Below are 15,016 nucleotides of genomic sequence, written 5' to 3'. Positions count from 1 at the left end.
TATTGAGTTCAATCTCTGGCCCCAGTACCTTTAAAAAAAAAAAAAAAAAAAGACCTCCTGGAGCAGATCCAGATGATTATTGAGACATTAACACAGACACTTCAGGCAAAGGGAAAAAAACTAAATGAATTACAGGGAAAGCACAACATTCATCTATCTCATGGGGGAAGATGAGAAACCAGCAGCCACGGACAACTCAGAAGGGGCTGGGGATAAGGCTGGCTCAGCCAGAGTACTAGTCTCCTAGGGACCAAGGCCTTTGCATTTTTTTTCTACTCTGACTCCTACCTCTTCTATTTCTTTGTCATTATTATTTTCTCTGCTATTGTAGTATTTTAATGTTAATTAAATGTTTTGGTCACAGTGGAGGGGGAAAAGAAGCCCTCCTAGGCTCCTCCCTGTGCCCTGATCCCACAGTCTGTTCCCGGCCCTGGGAGTCCTTTAGATACCCCAGCATTCACCTAAAGCATTTTTCTTTGGGCTTAGGCTAGCTGAAGAAGATTTTCCATCCACAATTAAACCATCTTAATACATTATGGTCCTAAGGAAAGACTTTTTCATAAATGGGCTTTCCATGAAATGAAACTAGCAAATAAACCTTAAAAATGTTCAACCTCACCAGTAAAAAAGGAAATAAAAATTAAACAATAAAACATCCTTAATCAAATTGCCAAAAAATCTATTTGAAAAAGATAATATTAAATAATAGAAAAGGTTTGAAAAGAAAATCAGGCGCTGCTGTTGGGGATATAAATTTGTAATTTGCCAATATTTATCAAAAACCTTAAACATATTCTTCTTTGGACTCAATTATCCAAATTCTTAGCAAATAATCCAAGAAGGTGTCAAAAGTTTGTGCACATCAATATTAATCATAGCATTATTTATATGGTGAAAAATTGTGAGCAATTTATAAGTCTACCCAAAAAATAGCACAACACTGTGAATGTGAGTAATGCCACTGAATTGTATGCATGGGAATGGTTAAGCTGGAAATTTTATGTTGCACATATGTTACTACAATTTTAAAAAGCAAGCAAGAGAGAGCAAATAAAGTATGACAATTAAAGGCAATACATGAACCTGGACTGGATCTAATAATGGGGGAGAAATTGCTCCAAAGGATATTATTGGGCCAAGTGAAAAAATAAGAATATATCAAGATTAAATTTCTTGAACTTGATAGCTGTAGTTACAGTGGTTACATAAGTGAGGGTTCCTGTTATCAGGAAATATATATGGAAGTTTTAAGTGTTAGAGGAGCATGATAAATGCAACCTACTCTCAAATGTTTAGAAAAGACAGTGGATAGATGGATAGATGGAAGATAGACAGATAGACAGATAATAATGTAACAAATGTGGGAAAATTCTAATTGTTGGTAAATCTGGGAAATTGGATGAGGGGTATGTTGGAGTTCTATATAATTTTCCTTTATTATTTTTGCTATTTTTCCTGTAAGTTTGAAATTATTTTTAAATAAAAGTCTACCAAAAGAGAATGATTAATATGTTGTATTAATATGATAGAATATTACAAAAAGCCAAGGACATGGAAAAATTCATGTATACAAAATTAAGTGAAAAATCTTGGAAGCAAAATTCTAGGTATAATTCCATAGAAGGAATAGTCCACTACCATTCAAAAGCAGAAGGCAGCTCTATATTCCTAAGATATTTTATTAAATGAGAAAATAAGCAAGCTGCAAAACAGTATAGCATGGTTCCATTTTTATATAAAAGTGATAATTATCTAGGTTACTATCTATAAAAAGGAAGTCTATGGGAAAACATACCAAACTGGGTATGGTAGGTATCTGTGGAATGTTTTTTCCAATGAACACATTATTTTGTAAGTTTAAAAGACTATTTTTTTTAATTTAAAAATCTATATTCACAACTACTTATTAATTGCATAGTAAAAAGTATCTTTAAAATAGAGAATATGGCAGTTATTAGCTTACCTAAGTGATCAACTTAGCATCATTAATAAATTAACAAATTTTAAATAAATATCCTTACATTATATGCCTTCTGATGTGGAGCAATGTGAACGTCACATTGAAGTATTCTTGCCCAAAATATTTAACTTGAACCTAATCAAGCATTTAGACCAATAGTTCTGAAAATTTAACATTATCAGAATTATCTGAAGGGCCTGTTAAAACACAGATTGGGGGCCCCCACTCAGAATTTCTGATTCAGCCCATCTGGAATGAGGCCTGAGAAGCTGCATTCTTTTAAACAGGTTTCCAGGTGATGCTGATGGTCCAGGGACCACAGTTTGAGAACGACTGCTCTTTATTCAACTTTCAGTTCACAAGAAACCAAGGAATAGAGGAACAAGTTAAATACCACCGTGAAGAAATAATCAGAGAAATCCAGACTGTGAGATATCCTATAAATCAACTGGCCTAGACTCTTTAAAATGTTAATGTCATGGGGGAAAAAAAAGCTGGAAAGAAGAGTCAGGGAAAGTCTGAGATTAAGAGAGACTACATGGGAAGCGGACTTGGCCCAGTGGTTAGGGCGTCTGTCTACCACATGGGAGGTCCGTGGTTCAAACCCCGGGTCTCCTTGACCCATGTGGAGCTGGCCCATGCGCAGTGCTGATATGCGCAAGGAGTGCCCTGCCACTCAGGGTTGTCCCCGTGAACAGGAGCCCCACGTGCAAGGAGTGCGCCCCGTAAGGAGAGCCACCCAGCGCGAAAGGGAGTGCAGCCTGCCCAGGAATGGTGCCACACACACAAAGAGCTGACACAGCAAGATGACGCAACAAAAAAAAGAAACACAGATTCCCGTGCCGCTGACAACAACAGAAGGGGACGAAGAGCACACACCAAAGGGACACAGAGAACAGACAACTCGGGTAGGGGAGAGAAAATAAAATAAATAAATAAATCTTTAAAAAAAAAAAAGAGAGAGTCTACAGTGGGGAGCAGATGTAGTTCAAGTGGTTGAGTGCCTCCTTCCCATGTACAAAGTTCCAGGGTCAGATTCCCTGGTACCTCCTAAAAACAAAACAAACAAGCAAACAAGCGAAAAAAGCAACTTGGGAGCAGGGAGCGGATGTGGCTCAAGCGATTGGGCTCCTGTCTACCATGTGGGAGGTCCATGTTTTGATTCCTGGGACCTCCTGGTGAAGGTGAACTGGCCCATGTAGAAAGCTGGCCCACGCAGCAAGCTGGCCCGAGTGGACAGCTGGCGCAGAAGGATGACTCAACAAAAAGAGAAACAGAGGAGAGACAATAAGAGATGCAGCAGACCAGAGAGCTGAGGTGGTGCTAGAGATTAAGCACCTCTCTCCCACTCCAGAAGGTCCCAGGATTGGTTCCCAGTGCTGCCTAAAGAGGAGACAAGCAGACACAGAAGAACCCACAGCGAATGGACACAGAGAGGAGACAATGGTGGGGGGGAGGGTGTGGTGTAGAAATAAATAAATAAATCTTTTTACAAAAGCACCTTGGGGGAGCCAAGGTAGCTCAGTGGTTGAGCGCCAGCTTCCCACATGAGGTCCTGTCCAATCCCTGGCCCTGGTACCAAGTAAACAAACAAACAAACAAACAAACAGCTTTAAAAAAGAGAGAGAGACTACAGACACTTAGCAGTCAGGTGCACAGATGTGAACCTTAAATGGATCGGGGACAGGGAATAAAATTAAAAGCAAAAATAGCTATGAAAGACATTTTGGGGAAAACTAGAGAAATCTGAATATGGACTGGGTACTATGTGATTACTGTTAGTTTTCTTAGGTATGATAGCAGTATTGTTGTTATGAAGGAGAAAGTCCTTATTCTTGATGCACACTGAAGTATTTATAGGTGAGGTGCCATGGCAGTATCAACTAAATTGCAAACAGGTCAGCAAAAGAAAAAGAAGTATGTGTACAAGAGAGATACACAGCAAATATGATGAAATATTAACAAGTGGTTGACTCTAGATGGAGGGTATGTGAACGTTTATTATATTATCCTTTCCATTTTCTTTTTATTTTCCTATTTGAAAATTGTCAAAAGAAGAAGATAGAAAATAGGGAAAAAAACCCTATAGACATGATTATTCTGATTTTGTGTGCAGTGGGAAGTGGTGTGGGGCACATAGGCATATAAAATGGACTAGAAAAAAATAAACCCACAAATGAATAGTGCTTTTTCATTGTAGTGGACTTGGAGGTGCTTTATTTTCCTTTCTAATTCTTATGCCTTTCTAAATGCACTGTAAGAGGTAAATATTTCTTTCATAATCAGAAATAACTTAAATATGATTTTTTAAAATGCCAATAAACAGGCTTTAACAAAATGACATAAGTGGGCCTCTGCCCAACAGCCCATCCAACACTCTCACACAGAGGAATCTGCAGAGGGAGAGGGTGTGCTAAGGTCTCCTTCTGATTTCATTTTCTGCCAGAACACCTTACAATTAGGAGGCTGGGCCACTGGCTTACTTGATGCTGGGTCTTACTCTCCACATGCCCCAGTTTTATGTTCATTTTATCCTGAACAGATCCCAGTTCTGCTTTGATCTCCTCCATAGTTGCCTCCAACTGATTCTCCAGCTTGTTGATGAGTGGTTCACATCGACAACCATCTATTGGCGCCTACGAGGCAAGCAAACAGGGAATCAATCCTTCTCATTCCTTCCTTAAGCAAACGTTTTGGGTGCCCATGATGTGCCAGGCTGTACAAGAGACCACAGGGGAGGCAAACTGATCCCAGCCTCGACTGCTGAACGTCCACAGGCGGGCACTAAGAAGATTCGGAGCGGGTAAGATGTGGCTCCTGTCCTCAAACAGCTCACACTGCTTTATCCACTGAGTTCTCGAATTATCTATTCACCCGAGGACGGTACAGAAAGCTCTGTACCGAAACCTTTGTTTGTGTGGGCCTCAGCGGCCGGAATGTATCTGCACCGTTTGGGTGGAGAGGGCCACCTGGCGTATGCTACTGAGGTAATGCCTAGGTGGATGGCGGCCCCACCCACGGTGCCAAAGAGACAGCCCCTTACTGTGGGCCGTCCCATTCCTGATAGGGCTCAGTAGGTACCTGCATCACTTTGCCGTCCTTGCCCCGGTACAACGTGTAGAGCTGGTATGCTCTGAACTCGTGGGGAGGGGGCGGAGACGAGCATCGATGCCTGCCCCTCCTTTGAGGGTGACTGTGAACATGCAAGTTCTTCTGGTGTCCGGGCTGTTGGTCGGTGGGTGGGATGGGGTCAGAAAACGCTGACACCTGAGGGAGAGGGAGAGCGCTGTGATATCCACAAGGGGGGCACCCACCCCCGGCACCGCACACGGGAACCTTCCTTGCTTCACCTTGAGGCACACCAAACACCTCACGTCAAAAGAAATGTTTTGACACGTTACCCTTGTGTCTGAAGTTAGCCAGGTTCAATTTCTGTGCTCTGGCCCCAAACCAGCAAGACAAGGGGGGCGGCTTTGGAGCCGGCAGGGCCTCTGCCAGCCACCTCCCAGCACCCTCTCGGCTGCTTTCGCGTGCCTCCTGACCTTGGGCCTCGACTTTTTCTTCTTCTTGTCCTTTGCCCTGGGCTCCGGGGAAGCTGACAGGAAATCTTCTCCGGCCTCTTCTTTTCTGAGCGCAGCCTGTTCACTGCTAGGGGTATCTCCTGCTGAGACACTACCCTACAGAGAGAAAAAAAGCCCAAAACCTAAGAAGCTTCTGTTCCCCCTTTTTCTTGCCCACTTAAAAGCCCACATTAACATTTCTTTAGAGAAAGACTTAGACTCTTGATCTTGGAGAGATGAGAGATTTTCTCAAAGACCTACACTCTATTCTGCCTTCCCTCCCCAAAGGCCAAGTGGGTGGGGCGCGGATTTGCCCTCAGAGAATGGTTAGGTTGAAGAGAGGGGATGCCTAGACCTGTGCAACCCCTGAGAACCCCCCATCCTTCTTCTTAACTGGGATAGAAGGGGGATGAGAAACAGTAGCATCACTGAGAGGGCTGGGTTCTCGCTGCTGACATTTATTTCCGTTATATTCCCCACACCCATGTACCCAACTTGGGAACAGCAACAAAGCCCAGAGCACAATCAGGTACTGGGCAAGAGTGATTTCCACCTGAGCAAAGAGCTAAGGCACCTCTTCTCTTTGCCCTATTGCCTTTTCCACTATGGGGTAAAATTCTGTTTTCAAGACTCTGCCTACTAAGGCATCCATGCAAAGCTTGGCCAACGACATCAGTTTCAGGCCTACGAAACACTGCTTACTGGTCTTAACTGAATATATATGGTGTTCCTGGTCAGTGGAATATTTGGTTTTCCTCTTATCTATTTCTTGGATACGAAACTGAATATATTCTTGGGTCTAATTCTTTGTTCTAGATCTCCAGTAATCTACCACGCAGAAAATCTTTGCCTTAGAGATTTTTGGTCTTTTGCACTTGAACAGAACATGTATTCTTTGCACTTGAACCCCCATAATTCAAGGCAGAGAGTGAGAACCCTGTGAAATGAAATTTCTGGTCCTTGTGAGAACTTTTACAACTGAGTATCTACAATTCATACATAGGCACTTAATCTCAGTTACTCTGCCTTAACCCTGGAAACTGATAAAGAGGATTTTGAATTGGCAGAAAGCAGAACAAGTCTTTGGTGATATAATTTTCTGTGCCAAGAATTGTCTTGTTAAGTCTTATATCCTAACCTATCTTCTGGGAGACCTGAAGGCTATGATTCATTCTGGAGCTACCATGTATAGTTGCGCCAGCTCTTCACTGCACAAGGGCACCAGACAGAGGGGGTGAGTGGGGCAGTGGGACTTAAAATCTAACTCAGGCCTCAATTCACCACGTGTTGTCCTGTGCAGGGCTGGTCTAATTTACACAAAGGAGCCACATGTGCTAGCACCACTTCCATCCATTCCCTGAACTGTAAGAGATGATGCAACCTCTGCCAGTGTTCCCAAAATTAAGCAAGCATCAGATCACCAGAGGGCTTGCTCAAACATGGATAGCTGAGCCTCAACCCTGAGTTTCTGATCCAGTAGGCCTGGGGGGAGGCCTGAGAATTTGCATTTCTGACAAATTCCCAGGTGATGGACTGGATACCGCATTTTTAGAACCATTTCTCTCGAGTATGATTTCAGAGAAGCAGTGCTGTCCACAGGGCAGGAATGAAGGCCACAGAAACATAGGGCAGGTAAATAGACCCACACAGGATGCTGGAAGAGATGGGCAGCACACATACACGATCTGAAATCTTAGAAGAGTGGAGGACATGAAGCCAAAAGGAAAAGACTGACAAAAGTTTGAAGAGCCCTAGCAGGGAAGGAGAGGCAGCCACCAGACAAACCCACTGAAACAGGGTGATAGTCTCCCAAAAAGCAGATGGCAATGGAGGGGCAGGAGGGCTAACCCCTACCTTGCTTTGTGCCACCTCATCTCTTGGCACCGACTGGGCTCTCCTCTCTTCCTTGAGCCTATCTCTCTTTTTTCTCAGGCTTCGTCCACGACTGAAGCGCAAGACCTGATGGAGGCAAGAGGTATTGTTACTAACCACTGGAATGCCCAGCACTGGATGCGAGAATTCTCTGTGGACTAGGCACTTTGACCTACAGAAACATACAGCCTGGTGGCAGAGAGCAAGTATTCACAAGCACTTTGGGCTACCTGCTCTGCCTCCTAGGCCTCCCGCTGGGCACCACTGGGACCTAGAGATGAAAAGGCTATCATCCCTGACCTCAAAGAGCTTATGCCTTATTCCTCAAAGACTTATTAGGATGACAATAGCAATAACTTGCATTTATATGCCAGGCCAGGACCACCAAGTAGGTGTGTGCAGGCTGTGCACTGCACAACTCTAGGGAACAGCATTCACATACACTAGGATATGAATGGCTTCCCCTGGAGTTGTATAATGAGGCAGCCTATCCCAGGAATCTTGGCATGCTGGACCTGAACTAAACCATCAGATAGTGTCTTGGCCAAACTGCATCCAATTCCTATTCAGTGTGATGGAAACGATATTATGATACATCTATAAGCCATGGTACTAACCAGGGGGCAGGAATCTCTTCCGCAAAAGGAAACATTTAGGCTGCCCCTTACAGTGTGGAGATATAAGAAGAGACACAGGCAGGTGCATGTGGGTCTGACTGGTTCAACTTTGAACCCAGAAGCAGCTACCACAGAATCTTTGGGCGAGCTATTTACCTGCCCTGACCTCTGTCTGCCCAAATGCAAAAGTTGTTGGGATTCCAGAGAAAGTAGGAGGGGAGGGGTGCACATGGGACCTCAGCTGCCCTCAGGTACCTCCCCACCCACCTCCGCACCTCAGCGGTGCTTAATTGGCAGAGGATGTTAAGCACAGTGGAGCTCTTTGAGAAGGTGGAAACCTCTGGCCCAGCTCTACACCGTCCCACTCCCCTCCACCCCTGGCTTCACCTTAACAAAGGAGGTCCAGAAGGTGAAATGGCTTTTTTCAAGGTCACATTATCTTTCTGCAATAAAACATATTATTGCTTCTTATACAGATAAGAGCTCATTGAAGATCAGTCTGGTATTGTTCATTTCAATGTCAGACTTTTTCTCCTTGTGTTCATAAAATTCAAGTGGCACCATCCTACAACAGGAATCTCCTATGGGCCATGGGTACCACCAAAACGTAAAATCCTGACAATACTTGCCTGTGACCGAACCTAAATTTTGCCTTATTTTTGAAGAACCTTATTCTCATCCCCTGAGCTAGCAGTTCTGAAAGTGTCCAGGAGCCCCATGGTCCATGAGGTTAAAATGATTTTTGTAATAATCCCAAGACTATATGCCTTTTCTACTCTTGTTCTCTGATGACTGTGCAGTGGAGTTTTCCAGAGTTGACATATAGGTGATAGCACAATGACTGCATGTAGAAACAGATGAGAACCCAGCTGTCTTCTATTAAGTGAGACATTAAAGGGGTTTGCAAAAATGTAAGTGCTACTCATTTCACTAAATTTTTGTTTGTTCTGGAAAAGTTGTTTTCCATAAAACAATGTTATTTATGTTAACATGGAGTGGGTTCAGTGTTTTGTTCTTTTCTTAAAGATTTATTTTATTTATTTATTCCCCCCCTTCCTCCCTTATTTGAGCTCGCTGTCTGCTCTCAGCTCTCCACGGACAGGCCAACAGCCCTCCGCAGTGGCGCAGACCAGCCTGCCTTCACCAGGAGGCCCCGGGAATCAAACCCAGGGCCTCCCCTATGGTAGATGGGAGCCCAGTCACTTGAGCCACATCTGCTTCCCTAGTGTTGTTATTTTTAAGTGAACTAACAATATTTTTTAAAATGTCTCAATTTCAATGACCAATATGGTAACTACTATAGGTATTACTCACATAAACAAAAGCTCTTTGTGGTAGTCCATGATATTTAAGAATGTTAAGGGGTCCTGAGACCAAAAAGTCTGAGAACCATTCCCCTAAGCCATTCTAAAGCTAAATTCAAACTCACCAGGAAGTCAAATCTGATGAAAGGAAGTAACTGGTTCTTATCACTCACCAGGTTTGTGGATCTAAGAACATGCTACAGCCACCAGTCAGCCTGAAATTCACTTTCAGAAGCATTTGTGCACCACGTCAATCAAAAATGATGAGCAATACCCAAAGGTCACCCAAACCCAAAATAATCATCAGAAAAATTCCCTCCATACACCATGTTACTAGCCAGTGAAAATAACTTTACATGGGTTATAGCCTATCAGCAAATCAGACCATCTACTGAATGGAATATCATTAATCTTTTCCAATCCACAGAAATAAGGGAATATTGATCTTGCAATCTCAGAAAGAAGTATCCTCTTGGTACTGTTGTGGCCCATTAAAATCCATAGTCAACAAGGTAGCAGGGCAGGAAACACAAATCAATAAGGCTATTTCTGTAAGTACAGTTTAACAGAACAGAATGCATAAAAGCTTATGCATATTTCAAAGTTCCTCCTTTGTATTGAGAGTAGATTTAGAAAGTACAATTGTATATATATTTCCTAAAATGCCATCCTATTAATTTGCTATTAAATATGGGCATGAAAAACTGCATAGGAAAATGGTCCACAGTAAAGCTTTTTTCCCTCTAAGTGAAGCTTCTCAAGCTCTGGAAGTAATGACACAGGTGTATTAAAGATACATCAGGCGGCGGACTTGGCCCAGTGGTTAGGGTGTCCGTCTACCACATGGGAGGTCTGCAGTTCAAACCCTGGGCCTCCTTGACCCGTGTGGAGCTGGCCCATGCGCAGTGCTGATGCGCGCAAGGAGTGCCCTGCCACGCAGGGGTGTCCCCGCGTCGGGGAGCCCCATGCACAAGGAGTGTGCCCCGTAAGGAGAGCCACCCAGTGCAAAAGAAAGTGCAGCCTGCCAAGGAATGGCACCACCCACACGGAGAGCTGACACAACAAGATGACGCAACAAAAAGGGACACAGATTCCTGTGCAGCTGGCAACAACAGAAGCGGACAAAGAAGATGCAGCAAATAGACACAGAGAACAGACAACTGGGGTGTGGGGCGGGGAAGGGAGAGAAATAAATAAATAAATCTTAAAAAAAAAAATACATCAATCTTTGTGTGCCTGGGAAATTATCCTGCCCCACAAGACTTGAAGATCTTCGTATGACTGAGGATGGGGTTGCCCATTAGCTTGCCAAACATTGAAATGGCAGATAATGGTAATAACTATGATGGATTCTGACATTTATATAGAACCTGCTATATTCTGATCTGTAAGAGACAAGCCTTTTTCAATCAGGATTCATGAATGTGATTCCACTGATAATTTGCTTACCAATACCTGAAGAGAGGTAGGTCCTCCCACCTCTAGCAGCTTTTATCAAGGGGAGCACCTGACTCACTTTTGTCAGGAGCTTTGTGGATTTCCAGGGACCACTGAGAAGGAACAACTCCACAAGCAAGTGGCTGATGAATTTTCCTAAAAGAAAAATCTCAACCATTTCCACAAACTATAGTTGTATCAGGAATATTTTTAAGGAAGGAAAGGTGTATAAAACCCTGGGCTAGGCTGAAAGTAGGCTATGAAACAGGATCAGAGGGATGTTTTACAGTCTTCCTTAACTCTCTGAGATTTTGTCTTCTTACAACATTATCCAGAATAAGATGAAATCCAGTGATTGCTGTAATGAATGTAGAATAGCTCCAATCTGGAAATAACGTAAATGTCCAAAACTAAGGAAATGGTTTAGCAAACTATTGGACCTATTGGACAGCAACAAAAAAGAATATTATGCTTCTGTTATAATGAATAATTATGAAAACTGAAGAACATTTTCATACTATAGTTAGGATAAATGGTGGAATACAAAAGGTAGAAACCTAAATCTAAATACTATAGATACCATTATATAAAAATTATGTGTCTGTGGAAGGTAATAGGAAGAAACCAAAGTAGTTGTTTCAAGGTACTTGGAAACTACCATTATTAAATTTCTTTATTATTTTTTAGGTAGAATCAACCTCAATTCAAATGATATTAGCCACCATTTAAAAAAATTGAATGATGGTAAAAATACATTATTCCATTTTATTTTATTTTTTTAAAGTAAAGAAAGCTATACTATACATAAAAGAACTGCCTCTGTTGGACATTTACTGCTTTGCTCAGAATGGTCCCCACTCTCCACCCCTTTATCTGGGAAATGTCACTTCTAACTGTGTGAACAAATGGATGTTCCCAACTTTGTGAAGCCCTTGGTCCTCCTGCTCAGGTGTGGGATTTGTCCTAAGTTCCCAGTCATGGTCCTCTCCCAAGATGTTCTGAACAGGAATTTCCTCCCTGGCTGAGTAGCTGGGAAGTTATGAAACAAGAAGCTGCTAGGGAAAATAACCTAGCTGCAGGTAGAAAATGATTCCCATGTATGAAAGCCATCTGCTGGAGTTGAAGTCTCTGGTTCCAGTAATCCCTTAGGCCCATATGGATTTCCTACATTTTCCACTGCCTCGTTAGTGAGCCAAACAAATCCTTATTTAAGTTGGTCTGAATTTGCTTGCAGATTACAACTGGAGGGGTCCCAAGGACTTTGGAGCCTAATACAAACAATACAAAGGAAAGTGCAATAAATCTTACCTGGGGAGCTTTAGTGAGGAGAAGAGCAACTTCCGGATTATTGTGGTAGCGGGCAGTCTCCAGAGGAGTCCGGCCTGCCTAAGGAAAGGTACAGGGGAAGACGAGTGGGTAAAGTAAATGGACACCAACCCCCTCTGCCCCGGCCAGGACAGCCCTCACCAGGAGCTGGAGCTGGCAAACATACGTTCAGTTGGTCTCACCCAGCACATGCACATGCTCAGTGAAATACAACCAAGATACACGAGGTGGTCCTACCATCCAATGGGGGAGCCTCATAATGAAGTGTTAATTAACAATATGAAGCAACAGAGGTTAAGTGCTGATGGAGTGGGCAGTAAGCACTCTAGGAAGCAGTGATCTGGGGTAGGAAGGTAAAAGTCAGACACGGTCAAAGAAGAACATTTCAGTTGAGGAAACAATACAAAGGATTATAAAATCTGGCCCAGAAATGAAGTTATCGTGAAGAATAATGGGGAAGATGTCTGGAAGAAGGGAAGTGAGAAGGTGCAGACTGGGTACTGGCCATGAAGCCTCAGGAACTGGATTGTGAAACACAATTAGGAAGTTACTGCGGTAATCTAGGTTTTCGAAGAGATTAAGACAAAAACCGGGAGATGATAACAGTGGGATGTAAATGGAAGATGAAGGTGCGCATGGAAGAGGTGACTCTACTACCCAGCGCTGCTTACAGTGCAGTGAGACGGTGGGAGGAGGAAGAAGGGGACTAGACATGGGGCCAAGCAGGAGCAAGAGCCCGTCACCAGCTCCACCACCCCCGACCTCCAGACACTCCACACAGCTGCTGCACTCCCAGCCCCTCGGAGCCGGCACTGGTCCAGGAGGGCAGAGAACACAGATCTGCCTCAAGGAAGTAAGAGTGGTCAGTGGCCTGCTAGAGTGGGGGGCAGTGGTAGCAGGGGTAGAGAGTGAGAGAGAAAAGGGGGAGAGGGAAATAAAGGGAGAAAGAGAAAGAAGTAAAGAGTGAGGTGAGGTTGTTTGGGGGAAAAAGGAGTTAGAGTTTTGAGGATGAGGAATCTGATGGTCGTTTTTCTGAGAACCACATGTGCTTACTGGCCTGGAACTCATTTTAAGTCACATCCTTCTGTCAGTTTCCTTAGACTTCCTCATCCAAGTTGTGCTCACGGCAGCTATGGGTGCAGAGATGGGCCTGCCACTTCATGGGGCTGCTAAGACCAGGGGTCCCCTCAAGTCCACCCTGAGGACCCCAGAGGCTGTGGCCTTGGCAGAGCGCCACATTCTCCCACAGTGTGGCCGGGCTAGGAATCACAGAGTCTGCATAAGCTTAGGTTGTAAGAACACACCCTGTTCTAAAATGGTGTAGAAACCACTGCTGCAACTCAACTTACGTTATTAACAACGGTCCCATCTGCTCCAGCTTCCAATAAGATTTTAACTACCTTCTTGTGATTTAGTGCAGCAGCAATATGAAGTGCTGTGTCTCCAGCCTGAAATTAATCAGAAGAGAGCTGCTAAATCCCCTCTGACCATGGCCCACAGTCCTCTGGCTTTTCATCCCATGGCCCAGTGGTGGCTCTTCAAAGTCAAACTAAGGTTTGCCTTAGACTGCTCTGGGACCCTTTGTTAAAGTGCTCTGTGGTTCTTTTGAAAGAGATCTTAGAACTAGATGATGTATGCACCAATATTACATTCCTTTCTGACTAGGGACACCAGCAATTGCAGAATAGGATCGATTGCAAGAGGCAAGGTAATGCTGGGCTGGATTGAAAACCATGAGACCCCAAGCCTTAACCTGAGGCGGGCTGACTGGCAGGTAGCTGGGGGCAGCAGGCTAGCCATCCCAGGGGCTCTGCAGCCCAGGCTGGTGAGGGGCCAAAGAACCCCTTGCTTTGCGAGTGCTGGGATAGAGCAGGAGAAGCTGGGAAGATGGGGACTTCTGCAGGCCCTGAGGGTGTTAATATCCCAGCCCTGCAGCTGCCCCAGGTGGACCTGAAGAGGCCACTGGGAAGCCATCTGCCAGCTCAGGGCATATTCACTGAAGATCAACTGTTTTCTCCTCTTCTCAAATAGCCTATAAATAAAGATTATATATATATATAATATAAATAAATATGTGTTTAGACAATCAACTATGAAAGGAAGCTATAAGGACAACTAAAGATCACTGGGCCAATTTCAAATGCAAATGCTGTTATTTTCCAAACAAAATGATGTAAATAAGCCAGACAAATATAGAAGAAATTAAGTAGTTCATTTTCTCCCCTGTCAGTTGATCAGGGAAAGCACCCTGGTGCTTTTTTTCCCAGGCAGCATGAAAACCCAGCCATCCCCATGGCCTCATCCCTCAATGAGTAGCTGGGGAAAATATTTATTTCATTTTCTGGGTCACTTAGTTGTGTGTGTTGGGGACAAAATCTGTAGCAGTGGTTTCCAATCTTGGCTGTACCTTGGAATCAGTAGAGGAGCTTTGCAAAATTCTGAGGCCTAGGTCTCCATCCCCAGAAATTCTGGGCAAGGGGCATTTTGAAAGCTCCCTGGGTGCCTCAAGCAAGCCAGCAGGCTTGAGAAGCACTGGTCTGTGGAATCTGTAGGGTTTATGCAGGGGAAACCCGGTGGACTAGAGTCCACTGGGGAGAATGTGGAATGACAGGACCTTGCCATTGTCTTAGGTCAGTGTTCTCAACTTTGCTGCACTCAGTCAGGTGTTCTTTTTAAATACCACTGTCTGGAACCTCCCCACTCAGAGGGTCTAGTTCGTTTAAACTTGGCTAGGCTCCAGAATGGTATTTAAAATATTTTCCTGGTGATTCTAATGCACAGCCAGGGTCAGAAACCACTGTAATAGGATATGATATATTTAATCCTAATGACAATATTTTTTTAACTTATGGATATATGGACCCAAATTCAGAAAAGTCTAAGAATGTATCTCTTAGGTATTAACGAATAATAATACATTTTAAAAATCCAAATGACTAC

The 15,016-nt window shown here is 43.7% G+C and overlaps 1 protein-coding gene across 4 annotated transcripts in view; it reads right to left on the bottom strand.

The window, feature by feature from the left end:
- Positions 1–15,016, bottom strand: part of ANKRD6 (ankyrin repeat domain 6) — a 94,015-nt gene that overhangs the window by 9,990 nt on the left and 69,009 nt on the right. For all 4 annotated transcript variants that reach the window (XM_012523698.4, XM_012523699.3, XM_004454522.5 and 1 more), the window contains 6 exons: positions 13,426–13,524; positions 12,059–12,136; positions 7,375–7,479; positions 5,503–5,637; positions 5,042–5,227; positions 4,444–4,596 (listed from right to left, as the gene is read on the bottom strand). In XM_012523698.4, coding sequence (XP_012379152.1) covers positions 4,444–4,596; positions 5,042–5,227; positions 5,503–5,637; positions 7,375–7,479; positions 12,059–12,136; positions 13,426–13,524 — 756 coding nt within the window. The remainder of the gene's footprint in view (positions 1–4,443; positions 4,597–5,041; positions 5,228–5,502; positions 5,638–7,374; positions 7,480–12,058; positions 12,137–13,425; positions 13,525–15,016) is intronic.

The sequence above is a fragment of the Dasypus novemcinctus genome, chromosome 11 (assembly GCF_030445035.2).
Source record: "Dasypus novemcinctus isolate mDasNov1 chromosome 11, mDasNov1.1.hap2, whole genome shotgun sequence".
Classification (NCBI taxonomy): Eukaryota; Metazoa; Chordata; class Mammalia; order Cingulata; family Dasypodidae; genus Dasypus; species Dasypus novemcinctus.
The sequence above is the reverse complement of the archived record's forward strand: the minus strand, read 5'-3'. Positions and strand labels throughout refer to the sequence as shown.